The sequence below is a fragment of the Melospiza melodia genome, chromosome 1, assembly GCF_035770615.1.
Source record: "Melospiza melodia melodia isolate bMelMel2 chromosome 1, bMelMel2.pri, whole genome shotgun sequence".
NCBI lineage: Eukaryota > Metazoa > Chordata > Aves > Passeriformes > Passerellidae > Melospiza > Melospiza melodia.
This window is the reverse complement of record NC_086194.1, coordinates 23,440,468-23,453,592: the sequence shown is the minus strand read 5'-3', so window position 1 is coordinate 23,453,592 and position 13,125 is coordinate 23,440,468. Positions and strand designations below refer to the sequence as shown.

The following is a 13,125-nucleotide window of genomic DNA, read 5'->3' as shown; positions in this document are numbered from 1 at the left end:
CAAAAATGATGGGGCATCAGATACAAAAACAGTGAAATGACAATCTTAATCTTTAACATGACAACTCTGCTATTACAAGGTATTTTGGGGGTAAATCTGAAAGATCTCACTGAAATAGAAGAAAGGGAGATACTACACCAATGAAACCTGGACAATCAACTATGCAAGTTATCAGAGAGAAAAATCAACCTCTCAACCCTGTAGGCACAGCTGATCTCTTGGACTATGTGAGGAATGCAGATGAGCAGCACAATGTTATCATCAAGCTATTTAAAAGACCACAAAAGCAACAAAACCATGAGAACATTAGCAAGAGGAAGATACTATAAAGCAGAAGTGGTAAGAAGCTACACCAAAAGTACATTTTACTGAAAGTAAATGTAGCCCAGTGAAGAGACGACTTTAATAGCACACAAGTGTTTCACTACCCTTAGTTTTCAGCTACATTCACTGGTCTGAATTTTTTTATGGAATATGGTATTGCAGAGTTTTCATGAAAAAACCCATTAAACAAACAAAAGATTATTTTCCCTGGGTACAGTTTGAACTGCTCTGAACTGCTGAGCAGCTGATAAAGTGATATGATGCAGTGAGGTCAGCAGGGCCTCATCCCCACCCTCCCTTTGCAAGAGGAAGGAGGAATACTAACACACTGCAATGAGCTGGCTCAGCAGCATAGCAATGTCATCAACCACAAATCTCACTCATCAGACCAGGGCAGATTATAACAAAATGCACAGCATCTCCAACATCCAAATTATTAAGGGCTTTTTTTAAGTAATTAGGGCAATATGTTTTATGGATGCATACCAAGATGAGATGCGAAGGATACTTAAAGAATTGATAAAATCCTTGGCTGCTTTTCCTCTGATTTTCATGAAGGGCCAATTCAGAGATACAAAGTTTATGTACTTTTGTTTCTCTTATGAGAACAGCACAACTACCAGCTATTATAATACAATCACACTCAGGATATATAGGTTGAAAATGCAAATATAGTCTGTTCTAAGATGAAAATGAGTTATAATTTAAATAACACCATTTTGAAAAAGAAGTAGATTAAGAATATTTTAAAATATCTGTGAAAGGAAGTAGGCTTTATTCTAAAGTAATAAATCCCTCTTTATAATGTAATAAAGTTTAATCAAATTGAAAGCTCACAAAGTCAACTGATTTCTCACCTATCAAAAGATACAGAAGTCCAACTGCAATCTTCCAGTGTACTAAGTCAGATGCTAAAAATCTTCTTTGATTTGTACTCATCAGGGTAATCATATTTATGTGAGAACATACCTGCTGTAGCGCACTGCATTCTCTGCTAAGTATTTACCTTATGCTGTTCTACTCCATCACCAACAGGTCTGAGAATTTGCACTGCAGCCATTTGGGTGCTATTCTGCCCTGAGAAAGCACTGTGAAGAACTCTCACTACAGTGTCACAAAATATATTGTTGGCTTTCTGTGATGTACTTGGGAACAGACCTCAGTTGCCAGAAATACAGCTGCACAGTGATATACATGCACACTCTAAAGACAAACAGCAAACACAGAACATTTCTCTTCCTGCAACTGACAGCTGGAGATTCCTGCTCTGCTTTAGCCTCCAAGTCACCTTAAACTGAGAGCTTACAAGATTGTGGAAGGGAGAACCAAAGCAAAAGAACAAAACATAATACTGCACTGCTCATAACCTGCTCTGTTTATTTCACACTCATTTGAGAATACCAATTGCATTAAGATCCTAGTCAGGTAATTCTCCTATACTCAGGATCTTCTGAAGACTTTCTTTTTTTTCACATTTTCTATGTAGCAGAATACATTTAATTTCCCTTTCTTTTCCCTTTTCCTACTTATTAATACTGATTTTGTCAGTAGGATTTTCTTTTCTCTGTGCAAGTCTCATAAGAAGTGGCAACACACAAATAGTGGACATACAGAAATTGTGTGACAGCATTTTTATATGTATAATTAAAACATGGATGAGGTTGTAAAAATTTTTCAACATATGAAAATTTTATGCCGAAGTTATTGAACCATAGCCATTTAATGAACTAGAAAAACAGCTATCCTAATCGAGGTGTACTAATGTTTGCCCCTTGAAAACTTGAAGCTTCCTGAAATCACTAAGCTTACCTCAAAATTTGCATTGAGCTCACTATGGATCAGCAGCTTGTGAAAATGAGAGTTGAAGACAATCTTATGGCAAATGCTCAGCATCTTGCTAAATTAATACCTAGTTTTGGGCACTGATAATGGAAACATTGAAATAGGTAACAAAGCCTAACTTTACTCAAATTAGGCTTACTGCAAATGGTACCTCAAAGTGTGTGCATGGGCTGAAGGGGCAGTTGTCCCCAGACACCATGACAGAGAGAACCATTTACTTTTAGTAGCTCTAAGGAGGACAGAAGAAATTGGCTATTATTCTGGAAGTCTATAAAGAAACGTGTGTAGACAGGCAAGACATATCAATCTCTGATTCTCATAACCCATCTCCAAAATCACCATGTAAAACAGCCTCACATTGATTTTTAGACATTTTTAACCTTAAGGATGTTTCAACTTCTGCTACAGATCATAAACAACAGTTTTGGCCATCAAGATGCTACACAGAAAACTCACTTTTGACAAGCAGTGTGCAATTCCGACACAAGTGAAAGAAGAAAGGGAAAAGGGAAGATTCAAGTGCAATGAATATTGTTTCTTTACTTACGAAAGAAAAAGCAATGTGACAATTTGATACCTGACAATTTATTATCTCTCCTAGCAAATAAAGCCAGCATACCAGGGTAAGTTTTTTCTAATGTGTCTGTGTTTTTTATAGTACTATATTATCTTGTAGAATAAACTTTTTGATAGCAGACCACCACTTCTTCCCAGAATGGGCTTCATCTCCCACAAATGCACAAATTGCTTGCAACTGTTTTTCTGTTCAGGGTCACCTGTACACAAAAATGTTTGCAATTACAGCTCCATAATACATGTGGACACAACGTGCACAGAGAGGGATTTTACACAGCAAAGAAGATATTTCTGTGGTGTAAGGGGCCAAGAAGGAAGGTGCCTGCAAAGATGTAGATTTACAACAGGTACTGATTTGCACCAGCTGAGTCTCATCACATTTTTTTTCAATGTATTGTCTGTAAACACCCTCTCAAAGGCTAGAGGCAAGTCTGGAAAAGAAACAATGCTTCCTTATACTTATAGCTCATTTCTCATTCAGCAAGTGAAATATGGCAGAAAGTAAACATTCTGATTCCAAAGAAAACCACAAAGCCATTGTTTTCCACTGAACCATGCCTTAATTTGTTTTCTTTTTCTGATAGCCAATTACTCCTCATGTTTTGCACTACCAAGATGATAATAACCCACACTCTTGCAATGCCAGCCCAGCCATGCTCGGGGTTTTGCTCAGAATTTACCAGGCTGGACAGGAACATCTTGCAGGCAGATGACACCTATGTGCATGAGGTTGTGTGACTGGCTGGCCTGAAATCCAGCCAACCCTCAAAGCAAAAAGATGGGGTTACACATTAATTTATTATTTCCTCTCCTTTTCTTCTGTTCTGCTGCCAGCTGGTAGCTCCCCTGGAAAGTGTCCATGATACACTGGTGGGTGTTTTTATGACTTTAAACATAGATAAATGTGAGATTGAGTGCCCCAATTTCTAAAAGAAATGTTACCAGAGTGTGAGATACATATTTTTTAAAGTCTCCTTTCCTAACACACATAGGCAATACTCCTGCAGAAAGTGTCCTATGTTTTTACAAGATTGCTGCTTTTAAATCCTAGGCCAAGTTTGTTTTCCCAGGACCATATGGGTTTAATGGTATAAGGCAAAAACAGCACAGACTATTGATACTCAGACATGGTGAGGATGGGAGCTCTGCACAAAAAGTGAATGCAAATTAGCATAATTTACTTTGTGCCCTGTTATATGGGAAAAACTCTACTCACACAGTAATAGACAAAACAATATAGCGCAATCAGAGATCAAAAACCGAGCTGAAACTCCAAAAAGAAATCTGAAATATTACCAGAATCCTTTACAAAGCATGAACACATAGAAGATTTTACTTTGTTTTTTAAAGTTCATTTCAAAGGTTAATTTCACTCATACTTGCCCAGTTTAGAATTACTTTCATTTGAAGTTTGGCATAAGACATAAAGCCCAGAGAGGAACCTTGTAAAAGTGGTATCAGTGCAAAACCTGCAGGCAAGTATAGTAAAATACTGAGTAAGTGCTAACAGCTTCAAAGAGAAGACCCACAGGTAGAGAATCCTGCTATTTATGTAATTAATTTTCAGTGGTGCTGAAAAGAAGTAAAATATTTTTCATATTGTTGTCATAAAGCAAAGGAGAGGTAGATTTATTAGCAGGATTGCACTTCTCTACTTACATATTGTGTTAGATAGAAGTCAGCAGCATGTTTCTAATTAATTAGTTTCAAACCCCCCCTCATTTTCCTCATGAAGTCATTGGTGGGAAGCAAATGGAAAGACATGGGAGGAAAACACAAACTTTGCCCTCTAAGCAAGAACAATATTACATTTATATTACAATAGATTCATCCAACCAGAAGAATAGATGGCACCATAGACACTCTGCCTACTCAAAACAAAATTTCAGCCCACATTCAGCCTCACAGTTACATGTATTCCATCAGAGATTAATGACCTGTGTTTTAGAGCCAAAGTATTTACTGAGTGAAAGAAAAACATATTTTAAATAATGAAATGGGAAAAAAGACCAATAGATTTGACTAAGTAGCTGATTACACAGATGAACTTCAAAATCCAATGGTTTAAAGTACTCTTCCCTTGGGTTTAGCATTGCTAGCTTCCCAAAAGATGCTACTAATACGATGTACCAGAAAGCACATTTTCTTTGCGTCCATCATAAGCTTAAAAGCTCTCAAAAAGCATTATCCCAGGCTTCAGAGGATGTCAGTGACATGAAGAAAACCTTCAGATACAGAACTACAGGGAGTGAGCTTTGCAGCTTCACTAATGCCTGTTAACATCAGACGTGGAGGAAACACTACTAGCTTGCATTCAGGCTTGTATATTACAAGTATATGTGCAAATATGTATAAAAATAATATTGCTAGCCTTTAAGATCTTCAATAATGGGAGAAACATTTCCATTCCCATTGAAATGAAAATGTAATTTTCCATAGCTATCTGAAATGGCAAACTCTTGTGTTTTGCTGCACAGCTCCTTGTGGAAATCTGGCGTTTCTGGTGCTGCCCTTTGGCAGATGAGGCTGCTGGGCTCAATGCATACTGTTCCCTTTTAATTACTTTTTAGTGCTGTGTGTTATGGTACCCAACAGAGCAACAGCATCCAATATCAGAGAGGAGTCCTCAGCTTATTCAACATGTGTGTCAGGAAATAGAGAAGCTCTGGCTGCCACTTCCCACTCCTGCTGTGTCACCCTACCTGCAGTGTGATGCTGCTGCGGTGCACATGCTTCCCACAACCATGTTTGCAGAGAGAATATCCATTTTCAGACAAACCAGCCTTTAAATGCCATTGTCCTGCCTGTGCAGAGAGCTACAAAGTACCAGGAGAACTCTTTGTACATTATTCCTGCAGTGAAATCTAATTTGCAGTGTAGTGGCACCAAGGCTAAAGTTCAGGCGATGCACAGATTATTCCCTTATGGGGAAGGCTTCAGAGCCTGGGAGGAAAATTCACTTTGATCAATTGTGGCTCTCAGAAAGCTCCTGTAAGATAGAAAAGACAGAAATACCTTCCCACTTAAAAAAAAAATAAATCTCTGCCAAAGAAAAACTTAGCTAACACAAGAGATTCAACTCTGGTCTGTTTTGAATCTGTTAAGAGCAGCAAGTATAAAAGCACATGCTTATATAAAAATCAGAGCTGTAACCAAGTTGATATCTCCAGTGTGGCATGCACAAGCATACTTCAGGCTGCTCAGCGTAATCAGCTTTAACACTCAGCTAATTCATACTAATCATCACCAGATCCAAGGAGCTGTCAATTTTTCCATGGTATGGGGCTAGCTTGAAGGCATTTGGTGCAGCTTGAACATCTAGACATAACTAAATTTTATATTTACAATGGCACATTCTCCTTGATGTGAAAACCTCAAAGTTTGCGTATAGAGATATGTATGCTAACAAATGATGAACAGGAATAAACTACTGATAAAGATCTTAGCTATTCCTTATCAGAAGCCAAATGCTATTTCCCAATTTTGTGTTTTATTTTGAATCAACACATTGCCTCACATTTTTCCTATTCTCATGATTTTACTGCTCAATGTGCACTTGATCAAAGTTTCATCCTGTCTTGTGCACCTATTGCAAGACGAAATAGAAATGCTAAGATTACCACTTCATGTCTTCAGTCCATCAGACCTAGCACCTTGCAACAAAAACCCAAGCTGCTTGTCTCAGAGAATGGCAAAGCAAAAAGTTTGCAGGAAATGATGATGACACATCATTAGTTTAATACTTTGAGGCAAGAGACTTGTTAGCTCTTACAGGCTGTAATAGCAAAAACCAGTGACAGAGCAAAAGGAAATGGCCTCAAGCTGCACCCAAGGAGGTTCAAGCTGGACATCAGCAAGAATTTCTTCACTGAAATTGTTGTCAAGCATTGGAACTGGCTGTCCAGGGAGGTTCTGGAGGTGCCATCCCTGGAAGGGTTCAGGAAATGACTGGACAGGGCATTTAATGGTTTTGTTTAGTTGACAAGGTGGTATTCAGTCAAAGGTTAAACTCAACCTTAATGATTTTATGATTAAATTCTATGATACTACACTTTCCTCTCTTATTTTCTATGACACATTTCAACCCAGAAAGTAACCCCAGTTTCAACATGCAGGAAAAAAGCAGGACCAGAAATGTAATCATATACTACATGATTAAACCAAAACACCTCTGCATTAAGGCACTTTATTCACTGTTAAACCTCTCTGGGAAAGCAACCTGCTTATACATGTGAGTCCCATTTGGTAAGAACAGTTTTTTTAAAAGAGCTTATCAACACTTTTAATTTTAGGCAGAAAAAAGAATTTGCATTATCAGATCCAAAGTGTAACAATAACAACTTGCAGCTGCTTATTCATCAACATCTCCAAGTGCTGGTCTGATTCTGAGAACAGATCCTGTGTATAAACCCTTGCTATTTTACTGAGGCCTGTGGTTGTAATAGAACCTGAGTACGCTTATTAAAAACAGCTGCTATAACAGAAACAGAGAATCAGGGTATATTACCATTTAAAAACCCCCAAATTGAATCAATAGAAGTCAGGAGAGACAAGCTTAAAGAGCAAAGTCCTTAAACAAAACTGAAAGATCAACCGCTGTTCTCAATCTACTATAAACAATCACTTAATTAAGCTGTTATGAAACGTAAATAAACACCATTCATAATGAGGAACAAACATATGTGGTGTGTTGTGTTGCATCTATTTTTGCTATGTAGATATGTGAAGAAGCCAGCAGTAGAGATACACAAAAACATTTAGAGAATCTCTCTGACTTCAACTTCATAATCGCCAAAAGAACACACATAAAATGTATTTTAATTTCATTTACATAATAATGGCCTCTAAACAATAGGAAATCAAACAACCATTTAAGATTTTTAAAATGTTATTCATGTTAAATTTCATTCATTTTTCTTGGCTACTATTTCTTATATTTTTTCCAGTTTTCCTACTACAATGTAACCAATTCCCTAAGAGCTGCAACCTGGCTCCTAACACACTAAGGACATGTAGCTATGACTAGCAACAGCAGATATGGCAACGATTAATGTTCCTTTTTGTTCCAAGTTGTGTACAAGGTGTGAACAACGGGATTACTGGATCAGAGTGAAGGTGGGCTGTGCCTTCCACCATTTTCAGAAGAAAGCCCTCTGTTATAAGGCAACTCTCGCTGGTGGATGCTGAAAACGTGAACTTTGGGAACTCTGTCTGCAAAAGTCTTTTTATGGCTGATGTGTTTCTTTCACAGCTGTGCAAGCGCTCGCTGTGTGGGAGTCAATCATATTGGTTATCTGGTAAAACAACCTGATTCCTTTTCTCCTTCAGTGCTATTAACTACCCTACTATCTATGATTCACTGGAGAATTAATGAATTAAATCCCTCTGTTCAAATACAAAACCAAACAAGAATAATCCTCTGGTTTATAACTTTTAAATAGATAACTTCAAGCCTTAATGATGCTTAGAGTACATTAGGAAGGCACCCATTGAAACTATTTAGCTAATGGTAACTAGATACTACCATTAGAAAGCCTAATTAATTGGGATTTAAAATTAACTCTGATTTGCCATGGACCATAAAACATCCTGACCAAAATTTTATTTATTTATTTGATGGTTTGCAAAAGATCAAATTAAAGAAAGTATCAATAAATTATCACTTGTTATTTCAACACTCTTCTCAGTATTTGCAATTGCAGTTTAAAAATGAAATTTAAAATAATTGGCAGGACTCAAAATTCATCCTAGATTGCATTAATCTTGACATTTTTCCATTCAAATAGTTGTGAGGATAGAGGTAAAAAATAGAAGTACATAAAAGGTTTACAGAAGGCATACAAAAATAGATTTATATGATACACCCATCACTATCACTTTTTGCACTATATCTTACAATCTCATACAATAAATTGCAAATAAGATCCCACTAAAGGAAGAACCTGATTTCTGCTGTTACAAATGCCCTCAATTTCAACAGCAAAAAACAGTCAATAAGATTTTACTGCAATAAATGAGATGAAGCTCCAAGGAGGAATTAATACTTTCAAAATTTCATGTTCTATAAATAAGGAGAAAATTTCAAATTAATAAATGAAAAGCACAATTAGTTTAAAAAACAAAAGCCAGAATCTGGCTCAGAAGTAGCTAGCTTAAAATATACAAGCTGGCAAACAAACAAAGCAATGAGACACATCACAGGAACTGCTCAGAACTGCTGCTCCCAGTCCACGTTGCAGCATAGCAATTCTTTCACAGCACAGAACTTTCAGGGTATTAGCCAACAGGGCGGAAAAACCAAATATTTTTCAGAAAATGAGTTATATTTATATCACAATCAAGTAAGGCCTTGTTTTAGAGAGATACTTTTTATGAGTCATTCCTAAAAGCATTTGCTAAATTCCCTGATGTCCCAACAAAAGCAATACAGTGCAAGCAAGGCTGAATAAAGTCAAGAATGTAAATTTTTTAAACGTATTATGAAAGACTTTCTTCCTCTCCCCGTGGACCAAGAAAGAATACCAAATAAATACTCTGCATTTGAAATAAATGACTACTGACAAAATAACCTTTGGGAGCACGGGTATGCTCATGTTTCCCTTCTAAATTTATGGTCAGAAGCAAGGCAGAGATTGACACGTTAGGGGCAAATGCTGCTCCAACAATACTTTCCCTGATGACCACCCAGCAGTACCAGGAGCCACTCTGGTCAGCAGTGCCTTCCCTGAACAAACCCACTCCACAACAGTACAGCTCCCAGCAGGGCACAGAGTAGATATAAACCTTTACTGGGGGTCAAGAAAAATTGTTCCTGAACCTTTTGTTAGGGTGAAACCCTTTTGTTTCGCTCTGGCCAAACCCAGAGCACAAAAGAAGAAAGAGCAAATGAAAATAAAATCCCAAGCGAACAAAGAAAACCACAACCCTGTGTAGAAAAATGTATAAATTATCATTACTCTTGAGACAAATGATCTTTTATTTCACTGCCAATATAGATGTGTCATCAGTGCCTTTGAGCAGCCCACATGAAGGCCCTAACCAGGCTGCAGAAGCAGTAGTCAAGGACCCCCGCTGAATCTAAGCATGATTTCAAAATTCCTATTCTATTTCTCTCCTATTTCCTATCTTGCTTTTCCTTTATACATCTATATAACAAAAAATACTTGGCATTAACACTATAATATTAGTAGAAGATCAATAAACCCATCCAGAGCTGTCCTCTGCAAAGGGAGGATGACAAACTGTCTGGATTTCCATTACCTTGCATTTGGAAAGATTTTCCACAATTGCATAAGCCTCCTTGTTTAAAAAAACAAACAAAAAAAGTGAAAAAATGATAAACAGAACTTTTTACAAAATATATCAAGTAAACTGTATCTAGCCTGTGGACTGGGCTTCTGATCCTTGGCTCTATCAGTAATTTAATTCCTAACACAAAGAAATATGTGAACAGTTATTAATTGATCATTTTTAATCTTACTTCAATAAAAACTCACCAGAAATATCCTTTCAAGTTGATCTTGAATGTCTTTCATTCCTGGAAAAGCAGCGACCCCTTGAATCATTTCTACAAAGATACAACCCACTCCCCTACAGAGGGAAAAAATAAAGGCAAAGTTAGAAAGATTTCTTATGGACCAAAAAGCCAACAACAATGTTTTTGTATCCTTTACCAGCCTTTAAATATTTTTTTTAATTGATGCCAGGTGGAAGGACAGAGAGGTGCATTTGCTAAAATCAGTGTATACAAATGAACACTTCTCAGGTGTTTGAAGAAAGGTGTAGAGGTAGCAGGAGTATGGTTGGTGAGTGTTGAGACCAACAAAGGCACAGCTGCTGATTTCTGTATTTGTGCTTCCCAAGCAGAATAGTCATGCTGCCAAAGAAACTCTGGAGATGTGGGAATGAGAGCATCCTTGGGAGAAGCTGAACAGGGACAGACCAAGGACATGGAAGCACATTTAGCACAGGAGGAGGAGATTCTGGGAAAAGGTGAGTAAAAAGGAGAAGGGCACGTAGCTGCTCACAGGCACTGAACTTAACTACCACCCAAATGCTTTGGGGATGTACTGGCTTGGACTTTCTTCTCCCCTCTTCCAGCAGAGCTGAAAGCAGCTCAAAGCCCACAGCTGCTGACCCCATTCCCCAGAAGCTCTGGCTGAGGGGTCCTGCAGTGGGATGAGGGGTCCTGGAAATGGGTCCTGCATGGGCTCCTTCCTCTCCCCACAGCAGCCACCTCCTTTACAGCTCCTGTCCTTGGCTTCCCACACAAGCTACTCCACATGAGCCCCCCTCATCCCACTGAGTTCAGCAAGTGGCAGAAGCACTGGGAAATCGGACACTAAAAATATCTGAGGTTCGCTAACTACAACACAAAGAATGCATTCTCAAAGGTTGAGGAAAGCTTTTGTGACTCCATCTGAAATTCCAGATAAACTGTGAACTTCCTGCATCTCAAAAGGAAAGCAAATTACAAACTTGCACTCGCATCTTTTCCAGATGAAAACAGCTCAAGAGTTCCTTGTTCCCTCAGCAAAAATAATTTTAAGAGGAAACTTCCCTTTTGGCTATCAATAGGATGCAGAATTTGGTTATATACTTCAGCTTCTTCAATTGCATTTTTCTGCATACATTTTTCTACAACTTTCATATGCAAACACCCACGTATGCTGTACAACCATGTCTGTGTAAGCAACCACACAAAACCACTCTTCACTCAAAGTAATAATATGTTTAAATCCCCAGAACACATATCAAAATGAAGTAGGAATTTGCAACACTAACTACAGCACCACCTCCCCCTAAAATTGAGAGTTTTGTTTCTCTATCAGAAAAATCCCAGCAATAACCTCTAATTTAACTTTGTTTTTAGAAGTAAATTATTTGGAATGTAGTAATTACATACTTTTTCATTGCTTATGCATCATGATGATGCATTCAGAAAGCAGCATTTAATTTTAGGATTTGTGTGCATATATTGGTGAGGAAGTGGTTCTAGAATAAAACAACAAAAACATGCAACCTGTTTTCATTAAGACTGGAGCTGAGTACTAACAGATACCACTTAACTAAAAGTATCAGTAAATAACCTGTGCTTTACTCATCTCTCAGGCTTTGACAAATACCCAATAATGAAACAATTTTACATTCTAGGACAATGAGGGTTGATAGTCAAATTTTTGAAGAAAATTAAATATACATCACCATTTTCTTATTCTACCACCCAGAGCTTAGATACACTAAGTGAAGCTTCTCATGGCATAGAAAAGTGGAAGAAAACTTTAAGAAAGCACAGTTGCAGGCAAATTTTAGAATAAATCAGGTGTTTATAAAAGAGAGGTTAAAATTTATGTTCCATATGCTTCTGTGGGTTACTAAATGAACTGAATTGATTAAACTGCCATTCATCATTTAGTCTGGTTAGTGCTTCATTAGGCACAGATAGGCACAATATATCTTTGTCAAATGCTTATAAACAGTACCAGCATCTCAGGCAAGGAAAAATTCAAGATTTTACCCAAGAGTCATTTATTCAAGATGAGCAATAAAACAATTGAACTTGGACTAAAGAAAAGAGGATCACAGTTCTATTCTTGCAACCAGAAAACAGGCATTTGATTAAACCAGCATATCACTTGAGAGCATATACAAATCTGCAGAGAATCTTCATCTAGCTGTTTGAACAGAAATGTGGTAAGGGCAGCAGGAAGATTCTGCCAAATTTAGCATTGTTTTACATTATTTATAAATTTGTCCACTTTTACTGGTTCTGAAACAAGTATAAGCAAAAAAAAAAAAAAAAAAAAAAACCCACAAAAAAAACCCACCAAGTAAGAACAGCAAGCAAAACCGAAGAAAAATTTCCTGCTTGGAAAGAAGAATCCTATTATATATATCCTATATCCTATTATATGTCTTGAACTCTTGTGCAGCCTAGAATTCCATTTAGTGACAAGCTGAAATAAAAGAGTACTGGAGTTAAACAAACACCTAATATAAAAATCAAAAGGGTATTATAATCATTGGGGAGCAAAAATCATAAGCAAACTTCAAGATTTGAGTTGGAAGACTGCTGCTCTCTTCAGCCCACTTGAAAATTAAGGTTATGATTGGTTTCAAAGGTTATGGTGTTCAGCACATTGACAAGTAGGTCAATAGAAAGAGAAGTTTAAATTAATAAAAAAAAAAAAAAGAAAATAGTAATACAGAAAAAGTGTGGCATGGAACTAGGAAATGGATAGGTAAGACCCAGAAAGCCATAACAGCACATAAAGGCTTGAAGAAGGCTGGATGGTATTTTAGATGTATAGTGGTATTGGTGAATTTTAGGATCACGGTAAGTAGAAACTTGAGTCTGTAATAGGATCCCTGCATTGCAAACTG

The 13,125-nt window shown here is 37.3% G+C and overlaps 1 protein-coding gene across 4 annotated transcripts in view; it reads right to left on the bottom strand.

Annotated features, from left to right (window-relative positions):
• Positions 1 to 13,125, bottom strand: part of CDK14 (cyclin dependent kinase 14) — a 350,786-nt gene that overhangs the window by 149,415 nt on the left and 188,246 nt on the right. For all 4 annotated transcript variants that reach the window (XM_063151059.1, XM_063151053.1, XM_063151075.1 and 1 more), the window contains one exon: positions 10,239 to 10,332. In XM_063151059.1, coding sequence (XP_063007129.1) covers positions 10,239 to 10,332 — 94 coding nt within the window. The remainder of the gene's footprint in view (positions 1 to 10,238; positions 10,333 to 13,125) is intronic.